General features: G+C 38.7%; 1 protein-coding gene across 2 annotated transcripts in view; it reads right to left on the reverse strand.

Annotated features, from left to right (window-relative positions):
• Positions 1 to 18142, reverse strand: part of serpinf1 (serpin peptidase inhibitor, clade F (alpha-2 antiplasmin, pigment epithelium derived factor), member 1) — a 39756-nt gene that overhangs the window by 11128 nt on the left and 10486 nt on the right. For both annotated transcript variants that reach the window (XM_039757217.1, XM_039757218.1), the window contains exons 2-3: positions 9184 to 9253; positions 8376 to 8574 (exon numbers count right to left, since the gene is read on the reverse strand). In XM_039757217.1, the coding sequence (XP_039613151.1) occupies positions 8376 to 8574; positions 9184 to 9246 (262 nt within the window). In that variant the 5' untranslated portion in view covers positions 9247 to 9253. The remainder of the gene's footprint in view (positions 1 to 8375; positions 8575 to 9183; positions 9254 to 18142) is intronic.

Raw genomic sequence — 18142 nt, forward strand, 5'->3', positions numbered from 1 at the left:
ATATGGAGATATAGACTCTCTAGTGACACACATCGAGTACATTTTACTATATTTGAAATGCATATACTATATAGTCAATCTTTTACTATGTATACTGAAATACTTACACTATATAGTGAAATGCACTCGTCTGAAAATGTACAGTTTATTCTGAAGCTATGAGGTGTTGTTTGGACTTTCAATCTTCACAGCACATAACTTTATACTGAAACACATACACTTTATACTAAAATGTATGTAGTGTAAGCATTTCAGTTTAGTGTATGAATTTCAGCGTAGAGTATGTGCTGTACAGTATAAGAATGATTTATACTCTAAACTGCACCTCGGAGTATTAGGTGCTGTATGGTAATGTGATTTTATCACAATGTTTTATATTTCTTGTGCTTTAAAGTGTTAAGAATGACTGTAGACCGGTGGTCCCCAACCTTTTTGACACCAAGGACTGCTTTACCAGAAGCAATTTTTTCCAGGGACCGGTGGATAGATTGGATTATGGCCGGGTTCGTAGGGCAGTTTTATACACAATTTACATTTGTATTAGTAATAGAAATTATACAGCTTACCATAATGCAGAATCAGTGAGAGCCCTGAGCTTGTTTTCCTGCAACCATATGATCCCATCTGGGGACGATGGAAGACAGTGACACGTAAAGTGTGTTGCTTATGTTCAGTCTACAGTACTCCGTAATCTCGTTTTGGTGGCTGTCACTGCAGAAAACGCTGCCTCACAAAGATTGGATGTTGGAAATGGAAGCAGCTTCAATAGCTTCTTTCGCGTTATTATAATCTTCTCCTGTCTACAAGTTATGTTGACGAGAATTTTTCTCAGCATTTCCTTGCGATAATACACTTTCAGGGTGCGAATGATGCCCGAGATTTTTCTTCTTTTTTTGCATATAACAAAGACACCTGCATTGCATTTGTCATTCCAACAGATTGCACATCACAAACATTAACACTGTTATCGATTCTTTTTTGTCGGCCGTTTCTATAGAAGGGTGACAATGAATTAAATTACAATGGATGTTTTTCAAATGTTGACGAGCAATAAGCAAAAGGTATCACTGAAAACCACTGAAAACAAAACCAACAAAAAAAAAACAGTACGAGGAAAGTTCGAAGAAAGAACATTTTTTTTGCAATGTTTCTGCTTGGGGATCGTTGTGCAAATGTGCGTAACTGAGTTGTGACCACAGAACTAACTGCTCTGTGAGTGATTCATTCAAGCATTTCAAGGTCACTTTGTTGTAATAAAAAAGTATCTGCTGAATGTACTTCATAGTAACGAGATTTCTATAGGCTCGTGTCATATGGGGAAACTGTCGGAACCATAAAAATACTTTGTTGTAATACTCTCTCACCTCGGTCTCTCTCCCCTTTCTGCGCCGCTGCAAAGCCCCGCCCACCTAGCCTTCTGAATAGTGTCCTCAGTGACGGGGGCAGCCTGTTTGCTGTAGCCCTTCACTGAGTGAGTCTCCGTTGCCGGCAGTTCTCTCGTGGCCCGGCTGTCAGATGGCGGGCCGCGGCCGACCGGGGGTTGGGGACCCCTGCTGTAAATAATAATATTTTCTTGATGTTAAAATTGTAAGTTGTTTTCTTTCACTTGAATTTTGATATCTGTAAAAGTAGTATGTTTCACATATAAAAGAGGTAGTGCTAGTAGAGACAGCAGCCCGAAGGCTAACTGCAAAAGTGCTTTCTGATATTGATCAGAACCATAAATGATACATTTATGATTTTTTTTTTTTTCTGGACTTTCTACATTTGTTAAAGTGCGTGTATTCCTCCTGGACACAAGTCGATATGGTTTGTTGAAATGACTTTCGAAAGAGAGGAGCTAGAGCCATTCATCTTGGCCCTGACAAGCTTTAAAAACTTAGGAACTTAAAGTGAAAGTGAAGAGTGAGTGAACTAGGAAGAACACAGTCACCAAAGATGACCCATGCTGTGTGACGCAGAAATGTAACCTTAAAAGACTGAATACTACACTTATTGGGTGTGTTGGCGAGCATCATCTACGACAACTTCTAAAATATCTAGGTTGTATATTTGATTTTCCCACACCCATTTATTTTTATTTTTATTTTACTTTTGGCACATTGTAGCCATGCTACTAGTAGTTAAAACTACAATCCCAGTAGTCCCTGCAGGGGCTGTTGTGGTCAAAGGTGGTCAGTGGGGTTTAAAAGTAGGGCAGGTGTCCGAAAGAGGGAAAAGTGTTTTTTTTTTTGGTTGCTGTATTTTGTGTTTCGTTTATCTGTTGGACTGCCATCTGTCAATTAAGCCATATTTAGTCGCTGTGTCCTGGATTGTATTCGTTATTGGGGTCTGGATCGTCTGTCTACCTGGGTGCTGAGGACTGATTGTGGATTCACGGCTTTCCCGCAAGTATAGGAGTGTTCCTGAACCATCCATCCGTCTTCACCCTGTCTACCGGTAGGACCGTTTTTTCATTCCATTACAACATACAGATCTCTGGACTTACTCTCCTCATCTCTCATTACATCCGGTGTGGTATTCCATGGACTTTGCTGTGTGGAGTTGTGTTTTTGTGTTTAATGTAATATTGCCGTAGGGGTACTGGGGTGGTATTATTTATATTATTTAAGTTCATTATATTCTTTAATTGTTGTTAGTTCCCAGGGTGCTTTATTTTGTCTCTGTTTGTGAGCGTGTGCGGGTCGGGCCAAGGCTGGAAGCGTCCCTGGGATCCTCTATAAAAATAAATAAATCACCAACATCTTGATGGTGTGAATCTTAGTGGCACCGGACCGCTACAACATTAAGAATATTTAAGAATGCCAAAGACTGCAATGAATGAATATGCATCTATTGCATGCCCTTGCTTGCCTTGTTCCTCTTGCCATCTGGGTTACGAAGAAGGAGGAGACTTCCTCTGATAGGAGAAGTGAAGCACAGTAGCAGTCCATTCTGGGTATACTGTGGTTTGAATCCATAGTCTCAGTAGCAAGAGCAGGCCGACTATGTCTCCTTCGAGGCCAAGGAAAGTACAAGGATTACAGAACAAAACTTGATGTGTGGGTCTGAGAATTTGGGCATGGGAGTAAAAGAATCTGGATTTTAGAATAGTGTCATCCCAAAATCTGTCCATGATATAATATGTTGTTTTGAACTTGATTAATTTTTCTCCATGCATACACTATATACTGAAAGTTATAAACTATCAACACTGAAACACAGTGCAATTAAATGTATAACACTGCATACCGAGATTTTGCCTCATACAAGGCATACTGAAATGCATACAATGTTTGAGGAGATTTCCTCTCATACACTGTATCTGTATACAAATACTTTAAATAGTGAACATTTATTGACTTGACTGTAAAAACTTGTGGTGTACACAAATGTGCTTAGTTTGCCAGGTATTGCCAATTAAAATAGCATAAAAAATTCAGGAGTTGTGTTATGTCAACTGCAAAGAGCTGGCTATTAATTGTTTATTAGAAGCCAGGATTCATACCAAATATACTTCATAATAGGTAATTGAAGTTAAGCATGTTCAGGCCGTAGCCAGTGCTTAGATGGAAGACCACCCAGTGCTGCTGGAGCAGGTGTGAGTGCTGGGGGTGCAGGGGGTGTTGATCCTATGGTCTGTGTGTGGATCCCAATGCCCCAGTGCAGTGACAGGGATACTATGCAACAGTAATGCCCTGGGAACAGTCCGTGAATCTCAGCATTCAATCCCCAACTACAAATCAGCAAATCAAACTAAAAAGTTTAACACAGGCATACTGACTTTAGAATTACATTAATGCATTTCTGTGAAATTCTGAAAAAATATTTTGAAGAGATCCTTGTTATAGATATGGATTTTTTTCCAAATTTGTGATAATACAAAATATCACTTTCCCACTGAGTTAGGTGGACTGAGATTATTCCAGTCGAGCAAAATCAGCCAATAATCAAGCAGTGTAGCAAAGGATATCACAAACGATTTTTGATAGCACAATGAAATCTCATCTGGTTTTACTCTAAATGTTGTTGTTAAGGCATTAGGATTGATTTTAAGTCCAAGGCTACCTGACAGACATGTACAAAAATTTTCCAAAAGTAATTTTACATATTTAGTATTCCTAGGAGGGTAGCACGGTGGCACAGTGGGTAGCGCTGCTGCCTCATATTAAGGAGACCTGGGATCGCTTGCTGGTTCCTCCCTCTGTGGAGTTTGCATGTTCTCCCTGTGTCTGCATTGGTTTTCTCCGGGTGCATTGGCGATTCTATATTGTCCCTAGTGTGTGCTTGGTGTGTGTGTGCCCTGTGGTGGGCTGGCGCCCTGCCCGGGGTTTGTTCCCTGCCTTGCGCCCTGTGTTGGCTGGGATTGGCTCCAGCAGACCCTCGTGACCCTGTAGTTAGGATATAGCGAGTTGGATAATGGATGGATGGCATTCCCAGGATAAGTAACCTTGCAATTTAGGTGCTTGATGACATTTTCGAACACTTTAGACAACATATATATATATATATATATATATATATATATATATATATATATACTGTATATATATATATATATATATATATATATATATATATATATATATAGTGGTCTTTGGCTGGCTTGTTATCCCAACAAATACCCCCAGGCCGCCAGATGGAGCCCTCCCTGCAGTATGGGGGTGCCCCGAAGACCAGCAGGGAGTCATGGACTACGTAGTTTTTATACACGACCCTGCTGGATACCACAGGGGCCGCAAGAGGGAGCTGCAGGGAAGACCAAAGACTCATTTGTGCCCTATGACCCGGAAGTGCGTCAAAGGAAGAGTAACGTGCTTCCGGGGTGAGAAGAAGGACTTGTACCTGACCCGGAGGTGATAAAGAATCACGTGGACTGGGGATTGGGAACACTTCCGGGTCAGGAAGGATAATAGGACTGTGGGAGCTCCCAGATGGTGAACTGAACTGGGTGGTAGGAGGGCAACGCATCTGGGAGTGGTGGATTGGTTATTGTGATTGTTTTGAGTATATTTATGAGTATTGTGGAGGAGAGGGTGCTTTGTGCACTGTGGCTTATGAATAAAGTCAACATTTGGACTTTTATCTGGTGTCTGGCATATTGGACAAGGGTTCAAGGGAGCGATACAGCCTTAATCTGTCACAATATATATAAACTATTGTCAATTGTTATTTGAATTATGGAATGCTAGGCACATATTGAACTTGAGTATATTTATGAATGACAACTTCAATTTGTTTTCGGAAAGTTTAATTAAAAACCCCTTTCTCGTCATTACCAAAATTATAAAGGGGTACATTTCTTGAAATGTATTGATCGAGATACTGTTAGCCTCTTCATCCACACTAGCCACTGTCCCCTTGGAGATAGGCATAGGTGAAAGATGAGGAAAGTTAGGTAGTTTATTTTGGATGACATTTCTAATTTGTATATAGAAGAAAAAGTGTGCTGATGCTGGAAGATTAAATTTGAAGTATAACAATTCAAAGGATACAAATATATTATCAATATGGAGACCTCTAAGTGTTAGGATATTTAAGATTAAATGAAACCAAATGACGAATAGATAAATGTTTGCTTTTTCTAGCTGACAAAGATACTGTTACAAACAAGAATGGCTCCACTTTGTTCTTTTTGCTAGGTGCTTCGACTTGTTTTTTGGCAAATCTGTGCATATATAGTGCAAAAGGTAGACACGTCCCATTACTCCTATCACAACAGACTCTGAGAAGCATAGTGGTGCAGTGGGTACAGGAACAGCATCATGGGAAAGCAAAGCGTCAATGTCTCCTCAACTGGACTGCCACACTTCCTCATTTTGGACATAATTATTTTTGAACACTTTCTTAACTTATAACCTAAAAAATAGATGTACTTTATCAGTGGTCAAATAACTGTGCTAACCAATAACCCATAATTCACCTCAAAAGTGATACATCCACACATCTGTCCGTCTGTGTTCTCCATATTTAAACACTGCAAGCGAGAGTAAAAACAGCCGCCATTATTGTTAACAATTCTCTGCAGTCATCTGTGTATCAGTGCATTTCTGGTGATTTGATTTTAAATTTGTCCCTGTATTGTTTGTTATGTAGGTGAAATGCCCTTCTTAATTATAGATGTGGATATTTCACATATTGTGTTTACCTTGTATAAGCATTTATAAAAGTGAGAACAAGAATTCTCTAATATTTCGTTACATCCAAAAAAGTAATATTCAGACATGGAATAAGATACCTAGAAGTGCAGTTAAAGTTAGAACATTTGTGACATACAAAACATGGTTCAGTATTATTCATTATGTGTTTGAGAAAATGGAGATGATGAGCGAAGCTGGGACCGAATAGTCTGTTCTCCTCCAAACCTTTTTTGTTCTTATATTATTCCAAAGCATCAGGTGACATCCATTGGGGATATAGTAGCTTCAATAAAAAAGAGACAACATGCCTCAGAATAGCCAGAAACTACAGAGGGACTTTTCTGGTCTGTCTTAAAAACAGTCCTCACCCCAGATTGTTTGGCACTAAAATCAAATAACAAGTTTCAAGCCATGCATAAACCCAAAGTGGGTCCCCAGCTTTTAAAAGTTAAAAAAAAATTAAATATTCAAAAATGCTCTTCAAGGAAGAGAAAAATCATAAACATGTACCTGAAGGACAAAAAGGTGATTTTAAATTTTATGGAATTTATTAAATAATCAGAAAAAGGAGTATAAACATGAAAAGCAGGAAAAAAATAACAAAAAAGAACAAGTCAAAAGGGTTAACCTTAATTTGCAAACCAGGGTTAACAAGACTAGTTCATAATCCAAAGACAAAGCAAAAACATCCACAAACCATAAAATTCCAAATAATACTTACAAAGATGATCCTGTAATGACTGCACAGAACATCAGCAGTTTTAAGTAGGATTGAATCAAGAGATGAAACATAGCAGTAATAACGAGCCAAGGTCAAAACCAGGAGGATGAGAATTAAATAAGCAATGACCAGGTTGCGAGACAAAATTATCAATCAAGAGATTTACAGAGAGTGTCAAAAAACATTTTTCATGTAGTAGTCTAAGCCAAAATGCAAGACTTACATCAAAGCTGAAGAACAGAAAACAATTTGTAGCCAGAGAGATCTTTACCAATGATGATGCTAGAGATTTAAGCTTTGAATTAGTCATTTGAACAGTACAGTAGTGTATGACAGTAGTGGTATTATATAATCCATTTCATCTATCTATCTATCTATCTATCTATCAGCAATAGGCTGGCAACCCCGTATTTTAAACAGGAAACAACAGCGGTGTTGATACTAATTTAAAAAAAAAATTAGGAATGCATATTTCAAAACAAACTAACGTCTTCAAAAACATCCTAAATCAAAAAACAGACAATTCCTTGATCTCTTAAACCTAAAAATACCTCCATTTTTAAGAGGCCAAGGAAAAGGCTATTTAAAATAAAAAAAAAAAAGAATAAAAATGAAAACATCGAAGTCCAGATTTGCCTGATAGCTCCTTATTCTGGTATACTCATCGACACTCCGAGGGGCCAAACCCACCATCTGAATATGAAGGCTGAGGACTGTCATGGTAAATAGATAGATAGATAGATAGATAGATAGATAGATAGATAGATAGATAGATAGATAGATAGATAGATAGATAGATAGATAGATAGATAGATAGATAGATAGATAGATAGATAGATAGATGGGTGGCACAGTGGCGCAGTGGTAGCGCTGCTGCCTGGCACAGCAGTTAGGAGACCCGGGTTCACTTCCTGGGTCCTCCCTGCGTGGAGTTTGCATGTTCTCCCCGTGTCTGCATGGGTTTCCTCCGGGCGCTCCGGTTTCCTCCCACAATCCAAAGACATGCAAGTTAGGTGGATTGGCGATTCTAAATTGGCCCTAGTGTGTGCTTGGTGTGTGGGTGTGTTTGTGTGTGTCCTGCGGTGGGTTGGCACCCTGCCCAGGATTGGTTCCTGCCTTGTGCCCTGTGTTGGCTGGGATTGGCTCCAGCAGACCCCTGTGACCCTGTATTTGGATTCAGCGGGTTAGAAAATGGATGGATAGATAGATGAAATGGATTATATAATAGATAGATAGATAGATAAAAGGGACTATAGATAGATAGACACTTTATTAATCCCAAGGGGAAAATTCGTAGTCCTACCTCTTGGGGTTCCACCCATTAAATACAAGGAAAATAATCAAAAATGCACTAAAATACTAAATAATATTAAAACAAAATGATATATAAAATTGCAAGATGATGAAGGGTACATGAAAAAGTTTATTTCAAAAACAATAAATATGAGATAAGAAAGAAGAACGTACTGCACATAACACTGCCACAGACATAATAGTGAAGAGAAATGCCTGCAGAACTTCACACTACTTCTTACCTAAGGAGAGTTGAGACAGAGCAGCAGCCACACTAGGGGGGGATAGGAAGACGTTGCTGCTGAGGTCTTTGTAGGCAAGCTGACGGTAAAGGTTGAAACCAAAGTTGGTAGCTGCAGCAGCCATCTTAGCAGTGGGAGTTTTGAACAGTTCCTCTTCCTCTTCTGCAGGGCTTCCTTCTTCTTCCACATGGAATTCTTCCTGAGTGGCAAATAAAATGAGAAATATAAACACAGAATAAATAGTGACCAGGGGTCAGATAAAAGCAAGACCATAACCATCATCTGATCTAAGATATCATGCCTTGTCATTTGTGTTTTGTTGGTCCTGACATCTTACCTGTCCTGACTACAATTAAGCTTGTGTGTCACCTCCTGGTCTTTTTCCTATTTCTCACAATTGTCCTCAGACATTTATGTATCTGTTAATAACTTGGGATGAATTGTGAAGGAAAAGTGGATATATAGAGAATGTGCCGATTCCACACAGATAGTCACTTGGCTGGGATTTAAACCTAACACTGTGGAGCTGTAGTTTAGCCATACTAGGCACAGCGCCACCCATTGAGAGATGTTAATCATTAATAATTACAACAGAAATCAACAAAACACAATTAAGAACAAAGGTAGTCAAAATCAAAGTGGCACCCACCATAAAGTAGATCCACCATAAAGTAGATGGAGTACACTAGAGAATGGTGGAGATGAAGAGATTGATGGAAAAGCTTTTATTAATGATAAAAATGTGGGAAAATATATAAAGTAAAAGATTTGGTGAGAAAGAGCGAGGTGACTGAGGTAACAAGCTTACCATCTGAGCGAAGGCTGGAGAGAGAACGGCCCCCAGGAACAGCACAAGAGCCAGCACCTTCATTTTCCTCCTGTGGAGAAAGGAAGAGAGAAGGATTCATGGCGTAGAGCTGGCACCTGGGTATGACTCACATTGGAGATTGTTCAAGAAGGTGCCACCCCAGCTGGGTTAAAAACAAGAGAGATTTAAAGTAAGAATCACCATTCACTGGGACTTCTTAGTCCTGAGAGACTGAAAGAACTGACACTGACTGAGTTGTACTAAATGCATTCTCTCCTCTTTACTTAAAATACTGTACGTTAAACAATTCTAGACGTGTGTGCCAACATCCAGTGTCCAATCCCAAAGCTGGTTTGAACCCTTGTTACAAAATATACAAAGAAATAGGTTTCTTTTTAAGTATAGAGAGTGTTTGTATTTCATCACAACTCATTGGGCACAAAAGGGAGCCAAATACAATGTTAGTTTCATAAATTGTACGATAAGAATGTTAAAGCAGTTTTAGGGTTCCTCACAAGATTTAAGCTTAATTATGATAATGTAATATATGTTAATTTTATTTGATTTAGTTGCTATATAACATCTCTTTGTATTTTGTGGTCCTCTCATGTTCTTTTCATGTTTTCATGTTTTCTTATTTATTTTTGGATGGATACCCAAGGGGCAGGGCCACCCATCCATCATAATATAAAGGTAAGTGGGGAACTGAAGTCTGGGCAGTTAAATTGAAACTGGATTAAAGATGTGCTTTGGGATTTTGTTTACTTGCAATGTCTTTGGCAAATTCTTATTTTTATAAGATTTTTTGGGCGTGTCTTTTCTCCAGACTAGAGCTTACACGGTTCTCCCTCTGGAGAGACATATTTGAAGGTTTTTGGGATTATTCTGCTATTGTTTTGAGATTTAAAGCCTGACCTCCCTTCTGAGGCCTAATCAGACCTGAGGCCTCCTGTTTTCCTGGAGCCAGGCTTTCATTGGGCTGAGATTTGCTTTGTGGGCAATTTAAGGCATCACCCCTTTGTTGTTTTGGGTGCCAGTGTAAACATAACAGTCATCTGCAGGTTCAGGCTCTGCCAAGTTACGGTTGCTATTCTTTTAAGTCTGTCAGGTTTTAAAGAGCTTCTGTTAGTTTTATATAGTAAATGTATTTGTTTTCAAATTTCTTATTAAAAAAATTGCAGAGTGGGACACACAAAATTCAGTAATATAGGGTATACATTTAAGAAGAAGTTAATTCTCACCCCAAAAAGTTTTATTTGCAGGTCTCTTTTGATGTACCCTGCACCAGGAAAAATATTGCTGAATTCTGCCCAGGCCATACCTTCAATCTAACCTTAAAGTAAGTCAATGAAGTTTACTTTGACAAACTAGGAGGTTTATCTAATCTAATCTAATAGGGCAGTACCCATAAAGAGGACAGACAGAGGAGTGAAGAACCACATAGACACACAATGCATTTTGAGGAGCACTTACTAAGTAATAGGTCATTGGGTGGTCCTCTCTGTCTTTTTAGGTTACTTCCATATTTTATGAATTTTCTTTAAGTGAATGTTATTTGATAAACCTCAGTTACAAAAAAGCTGTTTAAAATGTAAATAAAAACAGAATGCAATGATTTGCAAATATCATAAACCCATATTTTATTCACAATAGAACACAGAAAACATATCAAATGTTGAAAGTGAGGCATTTTACTATTTCATGAAAAATATTAGTTCATTTTGAATTTGACGGCAACAACAGTGGAACCTCGGCTCACGAACATCTTGGACCACATACAAATCGGGTTACGACCAAAAAGTTTACCAAACTTTTGCATCTGTTCACGACCACACACTCGGGTGACGAACAAGCTAGTTTTCCTTCTGGTTTGTATGCACCTATGATTTCTGCACGTGTTCAGTCTCTCCCTGTGCATTCCCTGTGCAGCGAGAGAGAGAGAGAGAGAGAGAGAGAGAGAGAGAGAGAGGGGGCACGTGAGCGAGAGAGAGAGAGAGAGGGGCATGAGCGAGAGAGAGAGAGAGAGAGAGAGAGAGAGAGAGAGAGGGCTGGCCATGTAAGGTCGAGAAGGCAGAGAATGCACCGGGCTTGTTTTTAAAGAGACTGATTCGAGCATTGTTTTAACCTTGTTGTGTTTAATGAAGAATTTTTTCTATTGGATTTTAACCTCCACTTCACTTCTGTTACTTTTCTTGGTTGTTTATTAAATTATGGATTTTTCAAATGTTCATGTTTTTCCCTGTGCTTAAAACTCATTAAAAAAAAGTGTTTACGAGCGGTTCATAAGGCTATAGTGTGAATTTTTGCAATGTTACTTTTCTCTGTTCAAGGTTTTCTCATTGTTATTCAATGTTTTTACATTTAGTTTACTATTACACTGTGCATTCTATGGTATAATGAACTATTTTTGTGCTTAAAAATGTTTAAAAATATATATTTATATACAGTTTGTATGGTCTAGAATGGATTAATTGAATTTACATACAATCCTATGGGGGAAATTACTTCAAGTCACGACCCAATCGAGTTATGATCAGAGTTTTGGAACAAATTACGGTTGTGACCCGAGGTTCCACTGTATCTCAAAAAAGTTGGGATGGTGGTAACAAAAGGCTGGAAAAGTAAATGGTGCTAAAAAGGAACATCTGGAGGAACATTTTGCAACTAATTAGGTATTTTGGCAACAAGTCAGTAACATAATTGAGTATAAAAAGAGCATCTTAGAGAGGAAGAAATCTGTGTGCAAGGGACAAGGCTGGAAATCAGTAATGGATGCACGTGATATCCTGGCCCTCAGGTGGCACTGCATTAAAAAGGGGCATGATTCTGTCATGGAAATCACTGCATGGGCTCAGGAACACTTCCAGAAATCACTGTCTGTGAACACAGTTCACTGTGCCTTTCCACAAATGCAGGTTAAAACTCTAACCTGCAAAGAAGAAGCCATATGTGAAAATGATGCGGAAACGCAGCGATATTCTCTAGGCCAAAGCTCATTTAAAATGGACTGAGGCAAAGTGGAAAACTGTTCAGTGATCAAACAAATTGAAATTTGAATTTCTTTTTGGAAATCATGGACACCGCATCCTCTGGATTAAAGACAAGAGGGACCATCCGGCATGCTATCAGTGCTTAGTTCAAAAGCCTGCTCCTCTGATGGTATAGGGGTACGTTAGTGCCTGTGGAATTGGCAGCTTGCACATCTGGAAAGGCACCATCAATGTTGAAAGGTACATTCGGGTTTTAGAGCAACATATGCTCCTATCCAGATGACATCTTTTTCAGGGAATGCCTTGCATATTCCAGCAAGACAATACTAAACCGAATGCTGTGTCTGTTATAACAGCATGGCTTCATAGTAGAAGAGTCTGGGTGCTAAAAAGACCTGCCTACAGTCCAGACCTTTCACCAACTGAAAACCTTCGGCACATTATGAAATGAAAAATATGACAAAGAAGACCCAGGACTGTTAACCAGCTTAGACTCCTATACCAGACAAGAATGGGACAACATGTCTCTCCCAAAAGACCTGCAACTGATCTCCTCAGTTCCCAGACGTCTACAGACTGTTGTTAAAAGAAGAGGAGATGCTACACAGTGGTAAACATGGCCCTGTCCCAACTTTTTTGAGACTTGTTGCTGCCATCAAATTAAAAAAATGACCTTATTCTTTTCTTAAAATGGTACATTTTCTCAGTTTAAATATTGTTTCTGTTTTCTATGTTCTGTTATAAATAAAATAGGGAGTTTGATATGTGCAAACATTGTATTCTGTTTTTATTCACATTTTACTGAACATCCCAACTCTTTTGGAATTGGGGTTGCTTTGGAACTTTTCCCTACCATAATTTTTTGTCAGGACTGCATCAGTGTCTTACCCGGTTCATGGTATTTTTAAGTTTGTCTTGATGCATTACTGTATTATTGTATTTTCTGTTTTCTCTGGTGCATTACCATTAAATGTGTTTTAAATATTCAGGGCTGGAGCCTTGTTTCAAATTACAACTTTCAGGTATAGCAGTCATCAGAGCCATAGTTTCCTGAAAGGACAGTTGTATCTCTCAATCTAAGATCTGAGGATCATTCCAATACTCCGTTGCTACTACAGTATGTTACTGTGGCATTGGCAAGCTTTTGGCTTCTGTGTTTTTGGCCCCTCTTTAGTAGTACAAATTCTAAAATTCTTGTTTCCTTAGATTTTTAGACCTGGTTTAGTGTGTTTCTTTTGGAGACTTACAGACACTGAATTTTTTTGGAATCATGGTTTTGGACTAGGATTGTGTTGGTTTGTTTTTGCTATTGCTTTTTGGCAAAGATAAATTTACACTCAGACAAATAAATAAAGAAGAATATTATTTGTTCATGTATTTTTAAACTAGTGTTGCATTGGTTTGCAGCCCCGGGATCTCGCATTTATCTGGTTTAGGTACTGACAGCTGAGCCAAATGTTTAAAAACTATTACTAAATTGGTTAAAAATTCAAAATCTCAGAAAACTGTAAAATATCCATCCATCCATTATCCAACCTGCTATATCCTAACTACAGGGTCACGGGGGTCTGCTGGAGCCAATCCCAGCCAACACAGGGCGCAAGGCAGGAAGCAAACCCAGGGCAGGGTGCCAGCCTACTGCGACAATAATGCAATATGTATGACATGGCTGATGTTACGAACAATGACAGTATGATATTTCAACTATTCTGAGAGAACGAGAGACTACAAAAAGGGGGAACAAGTATTTTAAAACATAATTCTGCATCCAAATTATTTTCACAATATCATGTATTATGAGCCGTGAATGCAAAACTAAAAGACACATTAATAAATAAAGAAAAAAATACACAAACATATTCACCAGTTGGCAGACTCTTTTCACCTACCTACCTGTAGTTCAGTAAAGACATTGCCAACTCAGAAATTTTACAAGGTTTGTATCGCTTTATTGTTAAATTACCTTTTTAGAGTAAAAGTGATTGGTCAGCAACAATATGCTGATGTATGCTGACTTAGTCAGTCTCTCGATCAGTGCCATTTTATTTTCATAAAAGGATTACTCCTGTGTGAAGTGGCAGATAAATTATTGTCAACAAACTCAGACACCTGAGAAATAAACTTGAACGTTACTCATTCATGATTTTTCTGTGTATATGGTAAATGTTTTGTTGAACAGCACATTCCGAATTCAGGTGTTTGAACTATATATCGATATACAAGAAGCACAAAGAAATGCGGCAGCTCATCATAACTGACATCGGACTCATATGTAGCCTGGAATTTGGCTTAGTGTGTGCTGCTGTATTAGCTGCTCTTTACACACTGTATCTTCGGCATAGTCAGAATTACAGCTAACATGCTGTCATTTATGAACAGACTGAAATTCTGTAAGGGATTAATTTGTATCTCATACTTCTCTGTTGATCCCCAGAGATCCAGTGAACGGCAGCTTTGAAAGTTGCTGAGCATATTCAAAGCAAAACCATCACCTTGGTATGCTTCACTAGCACTTGAATCAGAATCCATCATGCTGTCACTATCAGCTCCTGAAGAACTGTCACTGTTACCACACAGTAAATTGCTTTATTTGTCAAACGCTTTACGCACTCATATTTAGCTTGCTCTCTCACCGCAAATGCTTTGTGAACACCCACCGTCTGTCACCAGCCGCCTTTTATTGGATGAATATATGAGGGTGGCTTGTAGTGGATTACTTTTAAAAGTTACAAGGGATAAAGACGTCAAGAATATTTGTTCAAAAACAAAATATGAAATTCTTATTAATTTATTTCAGGACCCCTGCAGCCCATGTTAGCCCTTGTGTAAGTTTGGTTAAAATATTTTTTAGTAAATTATTATCTTATTTCAGTTAGTCTTTCCAGCTACTTTAATAGTTTTGTTTAGTTTTAGTTTTTCTTTTCGGTTTTGTTAACTATTTTATTTCAGTTTACGAAAATGTTTTTTTATTAAGAGTTTCAGTTTTGATTTTAGTTTTCATTAACTCTAATAACCTTCTTTCAAGTTCTTGCAACACAATACACTGAGGATAAAGTGGGGAGCATAGCAGATCGGTCACTGGACAGTGGTGGTGTTTAATAATAAATAGCATGACAAATGCAATGGACAGCCATTAAACAGTACAGGGTGGTCCAGGTCTAATTATGCAGATCCAGATCGTCTGGATGACTTTGATTTACGCGGGGGCGATTCCAGTTCAGCGTGAAGATGATTCTTCATGTCGTCAGTTCGCACACTTCTTGATGATCCGGGATTTTTTGGGTGATTTTCTATGTAATAAACTTAATAAGTTATAGCCTAATGAAAGTTGCATAACTCGATCTGGACCACCCTATAGACTACAATGCCAATGTTTGATGCCCACATATGAACACATTGTTTCATTGAAGAATATCGTTCTAAGACATTCAGAATATATATATGGCACAAGATAGCTGGCAAGTTTTAATTTCCTAGGTTCAAAAGTAGAAGAAGAAAAGTCAATCACAGCATAACAAATATTGCGTGTTTGTTTTTATTTGTATAAATCAGAAATACTCTCAAATGACTTCATATCTTTTTGATGGTGTAAGATTTGTCTTTTTTTTTTCCTGTTTCCCTTTTTCTAGATGCAGTAAGTAATATACTGCCTCAATCCTTATGTGGTCTGACATCAAATCCCAGTTTAGAAAGTTTGGGAGAGTCCACCACCATATTCTCACACCCCAAATACTTACGTATTGGGTGAAATGTTAACTTTAAACTGGATCATTTGCACGAGTATCCCATCTCTAATTGGTTCTTTGAACATGATGCAGCCAGGTTATGCCCAGTAATGTAATAAGCACATTCAGAGCATGAATGAAAAACAGGTCTTCTATGTTTAACAACGCTGCAGGTTTATTCAAAATGTGGTTTCAATGTGAACATTTGGACTTTAACCCATGCATTCACTTTGCCTACTTAGGTCTACCTGTGAATGGTGTCTGGTGATGCCACCTTGGTGTACATTAAACCTCAATCCAGACTCCTTGGGTGTAGCTGCCCACCCCATTCAAAATTCCTCAATGAAACATTTGAAGACTTTCTTGCTCTGTGAATTGCTGTCTAATTGATAATGGCTTTGATAGGTTCTTTTTGCCAAGGAAGTGTAACTATCTTGCATCTTGCATTTTGTTTTTTTTTTGAGTGCTTCACCTTTTTCTGGGGTCATTAGTTTATTCTTTTAATCTGGCTTTTTCTACAGTTGTTGATATTCGGTATTACAGTAATTGTCAGTTCCATTGTCCTGTGTTGAAATCCCATGCCTGGTCACACACAGTCTGTGCAGGATTTTGGTTAGAAGGTAGGTTGCAACACTTGTTTTTTTTTAATAATTTTATTGATGAACAGTGTTCCTAATTCATTGTCTAAAAATATATTCATTCAGGTAAAACACACAATGACCAAGCTGTACCCAACAGGACTGATTTGGGCACTAGGCCATCTTATTTTCATGAACCAGTGCCATTAAATGGGAGTAAGTCAGGCTGAGCCACCAGAGGGCAGTGTGTGCAAGTTTTAGCCTAGAGAAGCACACAGCTGGGATGAGAAGAAGGCCAAAGTTCTTGTGGTAAGGATGTTTCAGTGTAATGGAAAGAGATAAGTGCTGGGGTGTAACCGAAGAGCTGGACTCCAAACCTCTCCTCCCCGCAAATCTGACCTCAATATGTAAACAGCCTGCCTGACCTACCGCTGCCCTCACTGGACTAAGACATCTGCACGGTGACCTAATAATACCCCGAGAGTAATGACCACATGCAGAGAAGAATGATCTATGCTATCTGTTTACTTTATGGTCCCTCTGTGACCATACATTGAAGAGACACCTCCATCCTCAAGCAAGAGAGAATGAAGGGATGGAATCTCCATTCTAACAGCACCTCTAACCCTGAAATCTGTCTGGGTCCACTGAGCGCTCAACCCATCCATGAAACTGCCACTCTGTTAGACGCCCCAGTTAAATTCTTCAGTGTCCCAGCACCATGTTCTACAGTGCAGAGTTTCCCAAGAAGTCTCTCCACCCAATTGTTCATCAGTAATTCCTTATACTGTAGAATTTGTAGAGTTCTTAATTTATATAGCACCGGCACTGTGTACAATGAGGCAGATGCGATGTCCCATCTGGAATATCTAGTCAGGTTTTTAGTCCTCATATTACAAGGACACAATAACGATAGAAAAGTGCAAAACAAGCTGCTAGAGGCCCAATAGGATTTATACTGGAACATTTCAGCAGACTGTCAAAGTGTTCTTTACAATGTTATAACTTCAAAACTCCAAGCAGCATCCAGCTCAACTAAATGTGACTGTCAGAGTGAAGACAAACACTTTCAGAAACCTCTGGAAAAACATGTGCATCACATCCACCAGAACCAGCAGGAGCCCTTCTCAAGGAGATCCTGAGCAGCCTACCATAACAAAATCCAGCCATGACTTTGTAACACTAAAATGGACTGATACCCTGTCCAGGTATGGATTCTAAACACAGGGGGGTAGCCATCTTCCCAGATGGAGTGGGTCTTTTTTTTTCCCCAAAAACTAGAACTTTTTTTTTTAAGCTTACTGTTTTCTTCGTTTTCTCTTTATGTTATATATTTCCCCGGCCTTAGGGTTTTTCATGAAAAAAAAGATGAATAGAGATACAAGATAGAGCCATTTTGCAACATGGACATTTATTTTGTATTATATTCAGTGCAAAGCTTTGTCCCTCATTCTGATTCTTCAAACTGTCATAATATTGGTAATTGCAAAACACAATGCAGTCAAATGGTTTCATATATAGTTGAATTAAATACATAAACCCTGAGAAATCACTGTAAAACAGAACATTGACATGAAGCAGGATCAGCAGCAAAAAAAAAACATTAACAGTTGTGATGGACGGCCGGGACGTCCCTGAAAGAGAAGAATGGAGGAAGGCAGCCTTT

The sequence above is a fragment of the Polypterus senegalus genome, chromosome 6 (genome assembly GCF_016835505.1).
Source record: "Polypterus senegalus isolate Bchr_013 chromosome 6, ASM1683550v1, whole genome shotgun sequence".
Classification (NCBI taxonomy): Eukaryota; Metazoa; Chordata; class Cladistia; order Polypteriformes; family Polypteridae; genus Polypterus; species Polypterus senegalus.